Genomic DNA, 13,430 nt, shown 5'->3' with positions numbered 1-13,430 from the left:
TGGTAGTGTGGCCACAACTGTGCAGATGTCTCATCTAGAATAACAGGTTCCAAGGCATATGTCTGGTAATGTATTAGGACTTGTCATGGTCACGTGTATACACACCACATGTGTGCCACTAATACTTCCTTTTCTATATAGAAAACATAAGTATTTTGCAGCATGACAGTTATTTTTTTCTATGTAAAAGAAACTTCGTTCTCATTAAAAAAATTACATAGTAGGCATGTTTACATATTTTGGGCACCCCATACCTGCTCTGTTTATCTGTAGGAGGCAGTAGCAGGAGTCAAAAAATTAATAAAATTGGTGTTGGAAGGTAGCATTTTTAAAGGTGGGTCTAAAGCCTCAAGGTTTTTTACCTTAATGCATTAGTGTTAATAAATCCTTATATGTTTTTTGTTACATTAAAATAATAAACATTTTATACTTACCTGGTCTGTGCAGCCTGGATCCTCCCCTTCTTGGGTCCCAAACCGGCACTCTTGGCCCCTCCCTCCTGCTGGGTGCCCCACAGCAAGCAGCTTTCTGCGGGGTCACCAAAAGAGGCGCACTCCTGAGCCGCAGCTCTCTATGTCCAGTCACAGAGCCACTGCTCGGCCCAGCCCCCTCCATCTCCTGATTGGCTCACTGGCTGTGATTGAGATCAGCGGAAGCCAGTGGCTCCTGCTGCTGCCAAAAGCCAATCAGGTGTGCGAGTCCCCAGAGAGGGAAGGCTCTTGCGGACATCGCTGGATCAAGAGAGGGCTCAGGAAAGTATTGGGGGGGGGTGGGGGGCTGCTGCACACAGAAGGTTTTTTACCTTCATGCATAAATTACATGAAGGTAAAAAACATTGTGCGTTTACACTTTAAGGTGAAAAAAAACTTTCTCTGCTGCAAGATCCAACAGCCCAACCCCCCCACCCCCTTATTCTTACCTCGGCTTGATTCAATTTCAATCCAGCAACATGCACGAGAGCAGACGTTGCTGCGGTCTCGCTCCTCATTGGCTCACATTCCTGTCAATCAACTCCAGGGGTGGGGATGAGTCTCACTGTCTGTGTCAATGAACACTTCAGTGGGGCTCGGGAACCAGCGTACACGAGTACCCCCATGGGAAGTGGCTTCCCATAGGGGCACTACACAGAGAGGAGGAGCCAGGAGTGTGTGGCGGGGGACCCGAGAAGAGGATGTTCAGGGCCACTCTGCAATTGCATTGTACAGAGCAGTTAAGTATAGAGATTTTTTTTTTTTTGGTTACTTTACAATCACTTTAAACAGGTAGATGACATTGTTTAAGGGTTCTTTCACATGGGGCGGATCAGTGCCGATCCGCCCCGTGGATATCCGCTTGCTCAGCGGGGATCGCCGGAGCGATCTCTGCTGTGCAGGAAGATGACAGGTCCATCTCTGCACACTGCGCAGGGACGGACCTGTCACAGCGCCGCTCTCCCCTATGGGAGATCGGGTGACAACGGACCGCAGTGTCCGTCGTCATCCGATCCGATGAAAGATGGAAAAATAGCTTTTTCCTCCGTCACACTTTTTCAGATTGGAGCGGGTCGTATGTCAGCGGACTTGTCACTGCTGACATCCGACGCTCCATAGACCTCTATGGAGCATCCGTTCAGGTCCGCCTGAAAAACTGACCGTCCGTGTGAAAGGGGCCTTAGTCTTGTGCTTGGTAGCTCAGGTCCGAGTATTGTATCCTGGGAGGTCACATGCTCCCTTCTGCCCAGAAGCAAAAGCTACAGTAGAGTATTGGGGGAGCATGGCGAATAAGTATAAAGCTGGCCATACGCTATTCTTTTACTTTTCTGTTCAGCCATAGGGCAGAATCCTCTACCCACACAATTGAGGTGGATGGAGAAATCCCCCCAGCAGGGACATTGCATTCTGACAGTGGCACACACAGCTATTAGAATGCACTGATCAGAGGCTGCAGCTGCTGATCAAGAAAAGTTTTTCCAACAGTCTCCTTCAACATAAGTCGCTCAAACAATGGAATACTGTCAAGTAGGAATGACTACACACTGATTGAAATTTTACCAGTCCCTGCTGAACCCAACAAGGCTGGAGCATGTACATGTAGACAAGTGGCTTCAAAGATTAGCAGAAGAAAACCAATACAAAAAGAAGAAAAGTATGATAATAGATATACAATACTTTAACAAACTCAAAGGGGTTTACTAAAACTGTGCAAAATCTGGTGTACCTCTGCAAAGAAACCAATCAACTTCCAGGTTTTTAGTCAAAGCTTAAAAGAGAAGTATGTTTTTTTTTTGTTTTGATTCATACCTCGGTAGATGCAGCATCAGACCGATACTGCAGCTGTCCCTTGCCGTCTCTGCACTAGAAACCGAGCCACCGAACATCGCCAATGGCTCCATTTTCACAGATCCCAGAGAGGAGAACTACTGACTGTCAGTCAGCGTCTCTCCTCTCTGCTTCTCCATGCTCGCTGGAGCGCTGAGTTGTGGAGAGGCAGGGAGAGGCCGTCTCAGCGGCTCCCTGAGAGGCTGAGACTGCCATTAATCAAGACAGCTGGCGGATCCAGACTTGGGAAGTCGTGATGACGCGCTGCCTCGACTGATGGCAGTGGCGTCAGCGGAGAGTGGACTTCAGACCTCTCCCTGCTGAAAACGCGTCACAGGAGTGCGAAACCAATTTCACTCCTGTGACCCATAGGGGAAGCTCAGCCTAAAAAGCTGAGGCTGGACTTCTCCTTTAACCACTTTAAAACCGGGCCTCTTTTTTTTAGATTTGGTGTTTACAAGTTAAAAACATTTTTTAGCTAGAAAATTATATAGAACCCCCAAACATTATACATTTTTTTTCTAACATACTAGAGAATAAAATGCCGGTCGTTGCAATACTTTCTGTCACACCGTATTTGCGCAGCGTTCTTACAAGCGCAGTTTTTTTAAAAAAATACACTTTTTTGAATTAAAAAATAAGAGCAGTAAAGTTAGCCCAATTTATTTTATATTGTAAAAGATAATGTTACACCGAGTAAATAATGATACCCAACATGTCACGCTTCAAAATTGCGCCCGCTCGTGGAATGGTGACAACTTTTACCCTTAAATAGGCGACATTTAAAAATTTTTGCCGGTTGCATGTTTTGCGTTACAGAGGAGGTCTAGGGCTAGAATTATTGCTCTCACTCTACGATTCGATACCTCACGTGTGGTTTGAACACTGTTTTCATATGCGGGCCCTACTCACGTATGTATTCGCTTCTGCATGCGAGCTTGGCGGGACGGGGCGCGTTTAAAAAAAAAATCTTATTTATTTTACCATTTACTTTTTATTTTTACACTTAAACATTCCTTGTAGTAGAAAAAAAGCATGACAGGACCTCTTAAATATGAGATCTGGGGTCAAAAAGACCTCGGATCTCATATTTACACTAAAATGCAATAAAAAAAAAATTGTCATTTAAAAATATAATAAATAAAATGGCCCTTTAAATGCTATGGGTGGAAGTGATGTTTTGACGTCGCTTCCGCCCTGTAGTGTCATGGAGACGCGTGGGGGCCATCTTCCCCTCACTCGTCTCCATGTCAGCCCAGGGGACAGACGTGATTGTCGATGGCTCCGGTAAGCGACGAAGAGCACCGGATCGTGGCGGGAGGGGGCGAATCCGCCGCAGAGACCACTTTTATCTTGTACTGGGCCGCCGGCCGAACACGAGGATACTGGGGTTATGGCAGCTAGCTGCTGCCATAACAATGATATCCATCCCCAAAGTAGGGACATACATCGGCGTGCGGCAGTCCGGAAGTGGTTTACAAGCTGATGTTAAAAGCTGATTGGTTACCATGCACATCTGCACCAGATTTTGCACTCTCCAGTTTTAGTAAATCGGCCCCACAATCTTCTAGTTAGGGCCCTTTCATCTGAGTGCTCAGTCTAAAACTGTCTGTGTTTCAGTCTGGATCCATCTAAAAAACTGACAATTCATGTCTATGGGTAGTCGGATATAAACGTTCTTTCAGGTCTGTATTTTTTTAAATGGAAGAAAGCTGCGTCCATTCCATTGTGGCCTATTTTAGGCCAGAAATATTTTTTGTTTATACTTTCATACTTATGTTTCTGAAATGACAAAAAAAAAATTGATGCAAAAATGGGTGTAGACCAATGAAAACTGAATTGAGCTGCCCTGCAAACTGATGTGAACTGAACTGAAGACGGATGTAAACAAAACCCATTTATTCTTAGCAAAAGCATGACTGAGCGGATGACTCCCATGTGAAAGGACCTTTAGGGGTTACATTTATTTCAAGTGTGAAATATTAGTCTAGATTATTTTATTGTCCCAGCAATCCTTTTCAGAAGAATTAACAGCCTAATAACCTGGTCATCAGATTTCCCCATAATACATTCATGTCTAAATTTCGCAATGCTCGGTCTCCCTTCAGATTTGTGTTTCCAGATACTGGTTTAGTGAGAAAAAAAAATCTTGCACAATTTCATTTGATGCTTTAGAATGATGTTTCTTAGATGTCCAGGAGCATTGTGTATTACATAATACTGCATAGTTCTGCATTGCACATGAAAAATACCCCTGTTTATGTAAAAAATGTAACATGTTATATCTTGCTTTCTGTTGATACTAAGACATAATAGATTTCATAAGCAGATCAATTGTGTCGAAACATTTTTTGTTGAATTATTTTCCTGTAAGAGGTGGAATGTAAAATATAAAATCAGATACCGCAGACAAGCAAATAGACGTGTTAGCGGGATAGAGCAGTTCAAAGTGGACTTCATCTAGGAAGGAGGGTGATTTAGTAATTAATGTTTCTCAATGAATGCCTTTTAAGTAGGGTATACACGATTCTTTCTTATTTTTTTCATTCAGCCAGCAGGCTGGTCAGAAAAAAAAATCTGAACGGATTTCTCTATCCACACAAGTGGGATGGATAGAGGAAACCTTTCCACTGTGCTATTGTATTCTAACAGCGGGGAATCCTACACTGATGAGGAGGCACTGATTGACAGCACTGATGGTCACTGTTGGGACTGCACTGATAATCAGGACACTGATAATCCGTGCCCTGGTTATCAGTGCTGATGTCCCTTTAACACAAGCTGCTTATTGGCTCTCTGTTTTTCTCCTCACACTGTCAGAGTAAGGAAAGAAAAGCCAATAACCGGCTTGTTTACATCCGTGATCAGCTGTCATTGGACACAGCTGATCACGTGGTAAAGGGCCACTGTGATTGACCCTTAACCCCGATCTGTGATCAGCTGAGTCCGAAGGACTCACTGATCATAGATGACGGTACCCGCACGCTGCAGGGGGCATGCGGCAGCGCGATCATGGGAGGATGTCCATGTACGCCCTCCTGGCAAATTAAGCCCACGCAGTAGTCGTCTTTCTGCTATAGTGCAGACAGAAAGGGGTTAAACCCCTTAAATGCCAGATTGGCTCACTGAAAACAGCATGCATTTGCTTGAATGGGTTCCGTTTGGTGGTCAGTAGTACTCACCAAATGCGACAAGGGGTATAATTTCTGCTACAGTATGTGTGCGCCTCCATCCACTGCCTTTCCAGCTAAAGGGGGAGCAGTTGAGGTTGGTAAAAATGCAGTTTAACAATATGGTTTTACTGTACTCCAACCATTACTGTAAATGAGTTCTGAGAGCTTTCATACACATGTTGAACACAGGCAGTTGGGCCATTTATTTTTAATGCTTCCCAAATGTCTGTTAATGCCACTGAACCTTGGTAATTGTACACACTGCATTGTTAGCGTTGCCTCATGTTGCATTTCATGCGGTTGTTGGGTGCTTGCAGAGTGGCACCATTCACTACACCAGCTGAAAGCGCCAAGAGGTATAATTCCTGCCACTGTGAAGCAAACCATCTCAACCGCAGCTTGTGTACACCCCTGGCTGCTGCCTCTGTAGCTAAAGAAGGTAACAGTTTGGGGGGGGGGGGGGGCATGGCATATGAATGAGCCCTTAAAGGTTTTTTAGAATTTAAAGTGGAAAATAAAGTGGATACCTTTCAGTAAACAAGTCTTGCCAGAAGGCAAGATTTTATTCAACTGTTTGACAGACCCTTAAGAGTTCTTGGACAATATTTGATTTCTTTCTCAAATTTGAACTTTGAGTTCAAATTTTGATGCTGAGCCTTAAGCTGTACACTAGCCATACGCTATGCAATCTGATTGTACAATCCTTGTAACATCTTATTTAGATTTACTAAAGCAACGTAATATCAAGACACCTAAATGATCATTTTGTATCAAATCAAGCAGGTCCTTGCACTACATAGTTGATGGTAGATCAAAGGGAGAGTGTATGTTCTGATTGAATAGGTTTATTTTCACAACGTTTTTCCCCTTTCTTATGGTAGAATCTCCCTTTAAAGATTGATTAGCCTACAGCTAAATATTTTACGAGTAACGATTCTAATTTACTTTACAAGTGACTTGCATTTTTATGCTTTTTATTATATACCTACAAACACTCCCAACTCAGGAGAAATTAGGCGTTTTCATTATGGTGCCAATATCTGATACATCAACACACCCTTAGTGATTGAGTGAAGTAGAGACCGTCTATCACACGTATAGTCTGAGTGTTGGTTGTGATTCATGCAATGTTGGCTACACTAAGATGTAGAGCAAGTCATAAACTGTTAGCTTTGTCTGTAAATTCACAAGTTGTCCTGGAAAGCAGACACTACCTGGAAAAAAAAATGAAACTCTTAGCATCACAACCCTTCCGTACCCCAGCTGCTAAATTTTAGTTTTCCGCTAGCCTGACCAAGTTCCTCTTTAAATGGAGGGCTTCAGGTTAGTAGAATTCAAAATAAATTATTTTAGTACTCTGTTTTTTTTTTCTTCGTATGCCTCTGTGTTCTGTCTGCTTAGAGCAGTGGTCATCAACCCTGTCCTCCGGGCCCACTAACAGGCCAGGTTTGCAAGATAACTGAAATACATCACATGTGATATAATTTACAGCTCAGTGATTGCAGTATTCTAGTCTGCATCTCCCAAAGGTAATACATAAACCCTGGCCTGTTGGTGGACCCTGAGGACAGGGTTGATGACCACTGGCTTAGAGAACCTATTTTATGTCCTTCACCTCCAACACTTCCAGGTATGTGAGGCTCTATCAGCCTAACAGCCCACAGTGGAAACCCTCAAATTCTCTCCCTGACTTCCGCACTGTTCTCCAGGCTGCAGGGGAAGTTTCGCACCTCCGGTGTTCACATGATTGCTTTTCTGCCCTGACAAAGATTCTGGGAGCATACATTATAATCAATCATCAACAAATCATTGACTGATTTACTGGGAAAATGTTTGTGGCAAATTCGGAAGTATGCTCAACACTATTTCAGTGCTCCTAAAGGCTTTACTACCTTTTACAAAAAATAAAATAATACATTTAATATATATTTGCTGGGACAAATATACATTTATTATTTATTTATTTTGCACAGGAAAACATTTGCACCCAGGATCAGAGGTTTCATTGTGCAATGCTGGACTTTTGCTGACTATTCCTCCAGCTCTCCGTCCATTCCAAAGTACAGAACTTTCAGATGCGTGAGCCAGGGGAACTGTCTATGGACTATGAGTGTGGTGATTTCCGCACTGGTGTTCCACTGAGAGCCAGTCCCCCACACTGTCAGGGATAGGGGGCCCATTTGTACCCTAAATATGGGTGCAAAAAGTGGAGTTAGCCTTTAATGAATGGTTTACACTTTTTAAGGACTTGTCAGAGAAGAAAAAACTGTTTTGTTTAGTAATTTCATTCCCTTATTTGATAAAATACATTACCTGCCTTCAGAAATTTTAGAGAAACTCCAGCTCAGACATTTTTTCTTTATTTCCTGATAGTTTATTTATTTTTTTATTGCTATTATTTCCCACTTTGAGAGATTTTCCCCTCACTTTCTGTCCTGTTCTCTAAATGCATCAGTTGTTACTAAACAAGAGGGAATTTTCCTGTTAGGAGGCCAATTACAGTTACTACTGGCACTGTCAGAAGATACTCTCACTTCCTCTCATATTTTGGGAATGGGAAGTGGGGGCTCAGACAGGAGTAAGATTCAGATTATTTCACAGCGATCCAAATAAGGACTGTGTGGAGTTTAATTTAACTTTATATTGACCTTGTTGTATTTAAAGGATTATACTTTCTCAATAAAATTCTTGATGACCCCCTAGTGCACACCTACCTCTCTATGGCAGCAGTAGCTCTCTGCAACATTCACAGTCTGGATGCAGAAATTTCCTGGTGCCAGCTAGTTTTATAACTCGCTGATAGACATGAACAGCACAATAGAAGTGTTCCTAATGTAGAAGTATGGCTTCATTTGTGCCAATGAATAATTACCCCTAGATAAGCTTAGGGGGCCAGGAAGGGATGACATGCGAGAGAAAGTACTGTAAAGGTACTCATACACCAGACAACCGCTGGCTATTCCTATTTTATACTGTTAAAATGTATAATCTTTGTCATTCTGGAACAGAGCAGTAGAATTTCATTTTGGAAATGTTTTTCTATTTCTGCATGCCCTTCCTAACTTTATGGTGAAGCACAATAAAAATAATTGCATGTGCGCAATCTCGTGACAGCACTGATCAGTGAGAGTCTCTTACTTCAGACAAAACAAAAGACTCATTGGTCACCATTGTCACATGATTGTGCTAACCATTGATCTTGAGCCATTGCCTGCATTATGCTGCTACATAGCCTCTGTGGCTTTATATAGATCTGTACATTGGCAGTTGTGTGAGTTCCCTATTTATATAGTTATGATTTTTATCTGCTCATATTCTTAGGTCAAGCCGATGAGTTGGCCTTTGCCGAGGAGTGCAGACGTCGGGGACAGAACGCTCTGCCATCAAGCAGCAGAAGTGCCAGGACTCACCATCCTCCTGCCGTCTCCAGGCACATTCACGGTTACAGAAATGATGAGGAAGGGCAGCAAGAAATACTGAGGGACATCTATGGGGAAACTCTTCTTCACTCAGCAGGTGTGCAAAAACAGCATAATGAGCAGTTTAATGATGGTAACGTGCACATTAGCCAGTCAAGCAAGTGCACAACACTGCCGGAAAAAAATCAAAAAAGTTGCTGCTGCTGCTGTATTGTGATGTAGTACACTTGCACAACACACATCGGCATTTATCCATCAACAAGCATACACAGCTCAGCGAATTAAGTTACAACTTTATAACATGACTGTATTGGGCCTCATCCAGTATGTGATAGAACTGCCAATGCTGCTTTTTGATATCTTCAGATCAAATTCATATTTAAAAAAATAAACGAAAGAAAAGCCAGTGCTTGCCAAACCTCTTCACAATCTAATCTATCCTCTGTAGTGTCTTCACTTCTTATGGGAAGATTATCTCATGTAGTTGAGGGAGGGAGAGTGCTGCAATCATGTGCTGACTGTATCCCAGAGGGAGAGCGCAAATTGCCATCAGTTTAAAATTTATATTTTGGTCTCCAACTTTCATTTTTAGTGCCTTGTGAAAGTGGAGGTACATAGTCTTATTCTAGATACTTTGTAAAGGCTAAGTTCACCTTTGGAATATGTTACATCCCTATTTAGGGTGTAACATGTAACATGTTTCAGTACCTGCCCTGCTCACCCCTTCCTCTGTGACAGCGCATGAGGAATTCTCTCCATCGCAGACACTGTCAAATTCAAAATCAGCGTGGCTCTGCCCGCACAGTTGTGTCATTCATTCACAGCAATCTGTGAATGAATAAACTACAACACCCGTCTTCCACCACGGCAGATGGCTTGTAGTTCTCAATGGACTGCAAGGACGCTGATAAGTGTCATAGTCCACTGACACTTCCTCTAGCTTTCAAACACAAAGCCCATACAGAGGTGTGAGCAAGAAAGCTGGAGCACATGTTTGTAGGAGCCTGGCATTGCACTAGTGATCAACTGATCATAGGTGCAATGCTTTGCAGGCTTCTGTAGGAAAAAATAATAAATACTTTTTTTTTCTGCAAAAATATGTGCCTTTATTATTTTTACCAGAAAGGAGAACTTGTCCTTTAATGAAGAGTTTACCAGCTTTGGTCAGACTTGCTGCCCAGAGACAGATGAACAGTCCTGTCCCCTACATAAACCAAAATTACTGTGAACATCCAACACTCAATGTATGAAAGTCAGTCAAATTGATGCAACACGAAGTGATGTACAAATTATCTTTCTGTGTGACCACACTGGTAAATTTAGTAAATGAGACCCAAGTTTACTGGTGTCTTTGTAGCTTAAAAGTCATTTTCAGTCTCCTTTTAAAATATATAAAATGCGGATAGATGTATACTTTATACCCGGGTCCTGTTTTATAGTTCATGCCCTCATAGACCAACTGTGATGTCCTACTCCAGTGTACTGGCCAGCCCTTTGCTAACAGTTCATTTCTACTGTAGGTGTAGAGAGCTGTAGGTTCAATATTCCAGCAACAAAAATGCCAACTGTGCTAAAACAGCAACAATGAGCACTCAACTGGTTGGTATTGGCAGGCAGGATGCCAGTCTGGATGTATTAATGTCAATCGCCAACATGAAGTGTGGGTGGCTGTGCACTCCCACTCTCAGTCATGCTACCTGAGGCCATGGCCATTGTTACCTATGTAGAAATCAACCCCTGTTTAATACAGGTTGAAACAAACGTGTCAACAGAGTGACAGCTAGCAAGAGACTAATGTAATGTGATCACGTAATTAAAAATGAAAAGCTTACCCCTAAAAATGACTTCTCAATCAATATTCATACTTTTGGATATTATGTAGTTGTTAGCCTCAGTGTGAAGGATATTTTGGCAGTAAATAGCTAATAATAGACTGCTGGTACCTAATGTACCCAATGGTTTAGTGATTCAGAAGTCTAAATTTTACTTTGACACTTGTTATGGAAGCTGTCTTTCCATGTGCTGGTACCGCACTGTACTGTATAGATGACAGTAGAAAGGAAACCTTTACTGGGATAATATGGTCATACGCTGCTCAGATTTTAGCTGATCCCTGCTGGATCGGCCAACATTTGAGCAGTATATGGCCCTGCAGGCACCATTCCAATCAACAAAAACAGTTGTTTAGTTAACTTTTGTTAAAAAAGCCTGTCGGAAAGTTGTTGGTCCTACAGCCCCTGCATCCAGTCAGGTGCTTGAACTGTTTGAGTATTCTGATAGATGAGGACATACAGTAGTCAGACGGGGTGATTTGCCCAACTGCACCCCAAAAATAGATAAAGGAATCTGTGAGATTTCTTTGCCCAGCTTAAGCAGCCCTTGCACACCCATACTTTTAAAAATGATTCTAGTTTTCCAGTCGTTGTGCTGGTCCTATACTGTCGATATTTACTGAACCACTGGCAAGGAACAAGCAGGCAGATAAGAAATTATTGCTTTACTTGCCGCTTTCTTGTTCTGGATCGGTAACTTGGAAAATATTAAAGTCAGTGGCCAAACAACTAGCATTTTCAGAGGGAGGTCAGCAATGGCTGCTGCATTTTTCACTTTGCACAGATTTCCTTTAAAGAGATTAGGTTGGCAGAGTCTCCTGCTAACCCACCATCTTGACCCCCTTATATTCAAAACTGGTAAGGGGGGGACAAGGGAAGCTATTTTATGCATACACTACACTTCAGCTTTAGGGTTTACCAGCCTAATAAAACGGGGGAGCTTATATAACCAATTGTCCTACTACTTTATCCCACTTTATGGCACCTTTCTCATACAGTAGTCTCATAAACAGTGGCACTTGCCATCTCCCTACCGCCATTTCCCTACAAACTTTTATCTGTGTGACGTAATGCTATTTCAGAAGTTTTTGATTCTGCATTTGCATTTAAACTAATATATCCTGGCCTGTAAACCAGAGGAGGTTATTTGAAGTAGAAACCCCCCTTAATTTGGTTTATACCTTTATTTCATAGTAATAAAAGATTCATTTTTAATGCTACTATTTGTAGCAAAATAATTGTAAACACCAGCAGGATATTTTACCCCTGAAGTTCTGCTTGGAAATGGTGTAACATGCTTGTTGAATGTCATGCCTTGACATATAACAAAGATAATCTTCTATAATATTAATGTATTACATGTTTCTGGCTCACTTCTGCACAGTAATGGAAACAAACCATGTTTTGGCACTAAGCCAAATGTGTTTGGCGACATGCTTTTTTTCATGTGGAAAACACACAACAAAACGTACAACTGCTACCAACATTTGGGGGTTCATTAAGAAATAATAACACCTCCAGCGCAACATGCATTTTTGCACATTTTACAGAGACAGGTGCAGAAACGATCATTTCTGCTTGTGTTTTCAGGTGTGAATGCAGCCTTAGAATTTGCGGCTAAATAATATTCTATTATATGAAATAGATATATCACAGAGAAATGGCGTTCTTGCTCAGAGGCAGGTTATGTCCTGAGTTGTAGGGAAACATCACAAGCTTGATAAATTAAGCCTTTCAGTGTAAAGCCCCCAGCACAACATGTTATGCAACTTGTGCTGTAAGAGTCATTGAAGGAGCATAAGAAATACAGCTGTATCCTACCATGTGAATATTCTTTAAAGGAAAAAAATAGTAATTAATAATGCAAAATGCATGTATATATGCATTTATGTAAAATAGGACAGCTGTATATTCTGTACGATATTCAAAATATTGTGTTTAATGTAAAATGCTAACATTAAATCTTGGAGTGAGTGTGCTAAGTAATGATAATACCCATTTATCCTTATAGACAGCCACATATAAGGAAACCTGTCACCAAATGAACATGAAAGTTGATCACTGCTTTCTGAAAATGCTGGTTGCCTGACTTTCATTCTGTCTGTGGGTTAGTAACCCAGAACACGTTTGCAGCTGACGACTGCTGACTTTTTAGTTTTTCCAAAACTCATGAGGCCATTGGACCAGCATAACAGCCAGCCAGCTATTATTTTATTTATTTTTTTATAAAATGGTAGGCAATGGGAGCCCCCATATTGGGTCCCATTCACATCAGGCAGTTAGGAATCAAGGGCAAAATCAGTGTGATTCTGCCCACATTTTCAAATTGCGGCAAAACATGTGACGCGCATCTGGTTGCCATCCACCCTGAATGGCACCCCACCTCCAAACTGAAAACAGAGGCAAAATGCGCATATGAAAACGCACCTGGCTCATGGCCAAAAGTTGGTCCCTGAGTTTCTTTGGCGCAATAAACATGTATAGTGCAGCTCATTCAAGTAAATTGGCTGCACTAAGCGCGACACATGGAAACGAGCGTGAATTGCGCTTTTTAAATTGCGATATGTGAATGGGGCCTTAAAGTGGTCTTAAAGGTAGAAGGCTTTTTAACTTAATGCATTAAGATAAAAAACTTTCTGTGTATAACAGCACCCCTCAGCCCCCCTAATACATACCTAAGCCCCATCTCTATCCAGCGATGTGCTCTAG

General features: G+C 42.0%; 1 protein-coding gene across 1 annotated transcript in view; it reads left to right on the top strand.

Annotated features, from left to right (window-relative positions):
* DNAJB6 (DnaJ heat shock protein family (Hsp40) member B6) overlaps nt 1–13,430 on the top strand; it is a 108,467-nt gene that overhangs the window by 83,512 nt on the left and 11,525 nt on the right. Inside the window, exon 8 of the mRNA XM_077491143.1 lies at nt 8,792–8,986. Coding sequence (XP_077347269.1) covers nt 8,792–8,986 — 195 coding nt within the window. The remainder of the gene's footprint in view (nt 1–8,791; nt 8,987–13,430) is intronic.

The sequence above is a fragment of the Lithobates pipiens genome, unplaced genomic scaffold, assembly GCF_037356315.1.
Source record: "Lithobates pipiens isolate NorthernLeopardFrog02 unplaced genomic scaffold, aLitPip1_a1.2 Scaffold_19, whole genome shotgun sequence".
Classification (NCBI taxonomy): domain Eukaryota; kingdom Metazoa; phylum Chordata; class Amphibia; order Anura; family Ranidae; genus Lithobates; species Lithobates pipiens.
The sequence above is the reverse complement of the archived record's forward strand: the minus strand, read 5'-3'. Positions and strand labels throughout refer to the sequence as shown.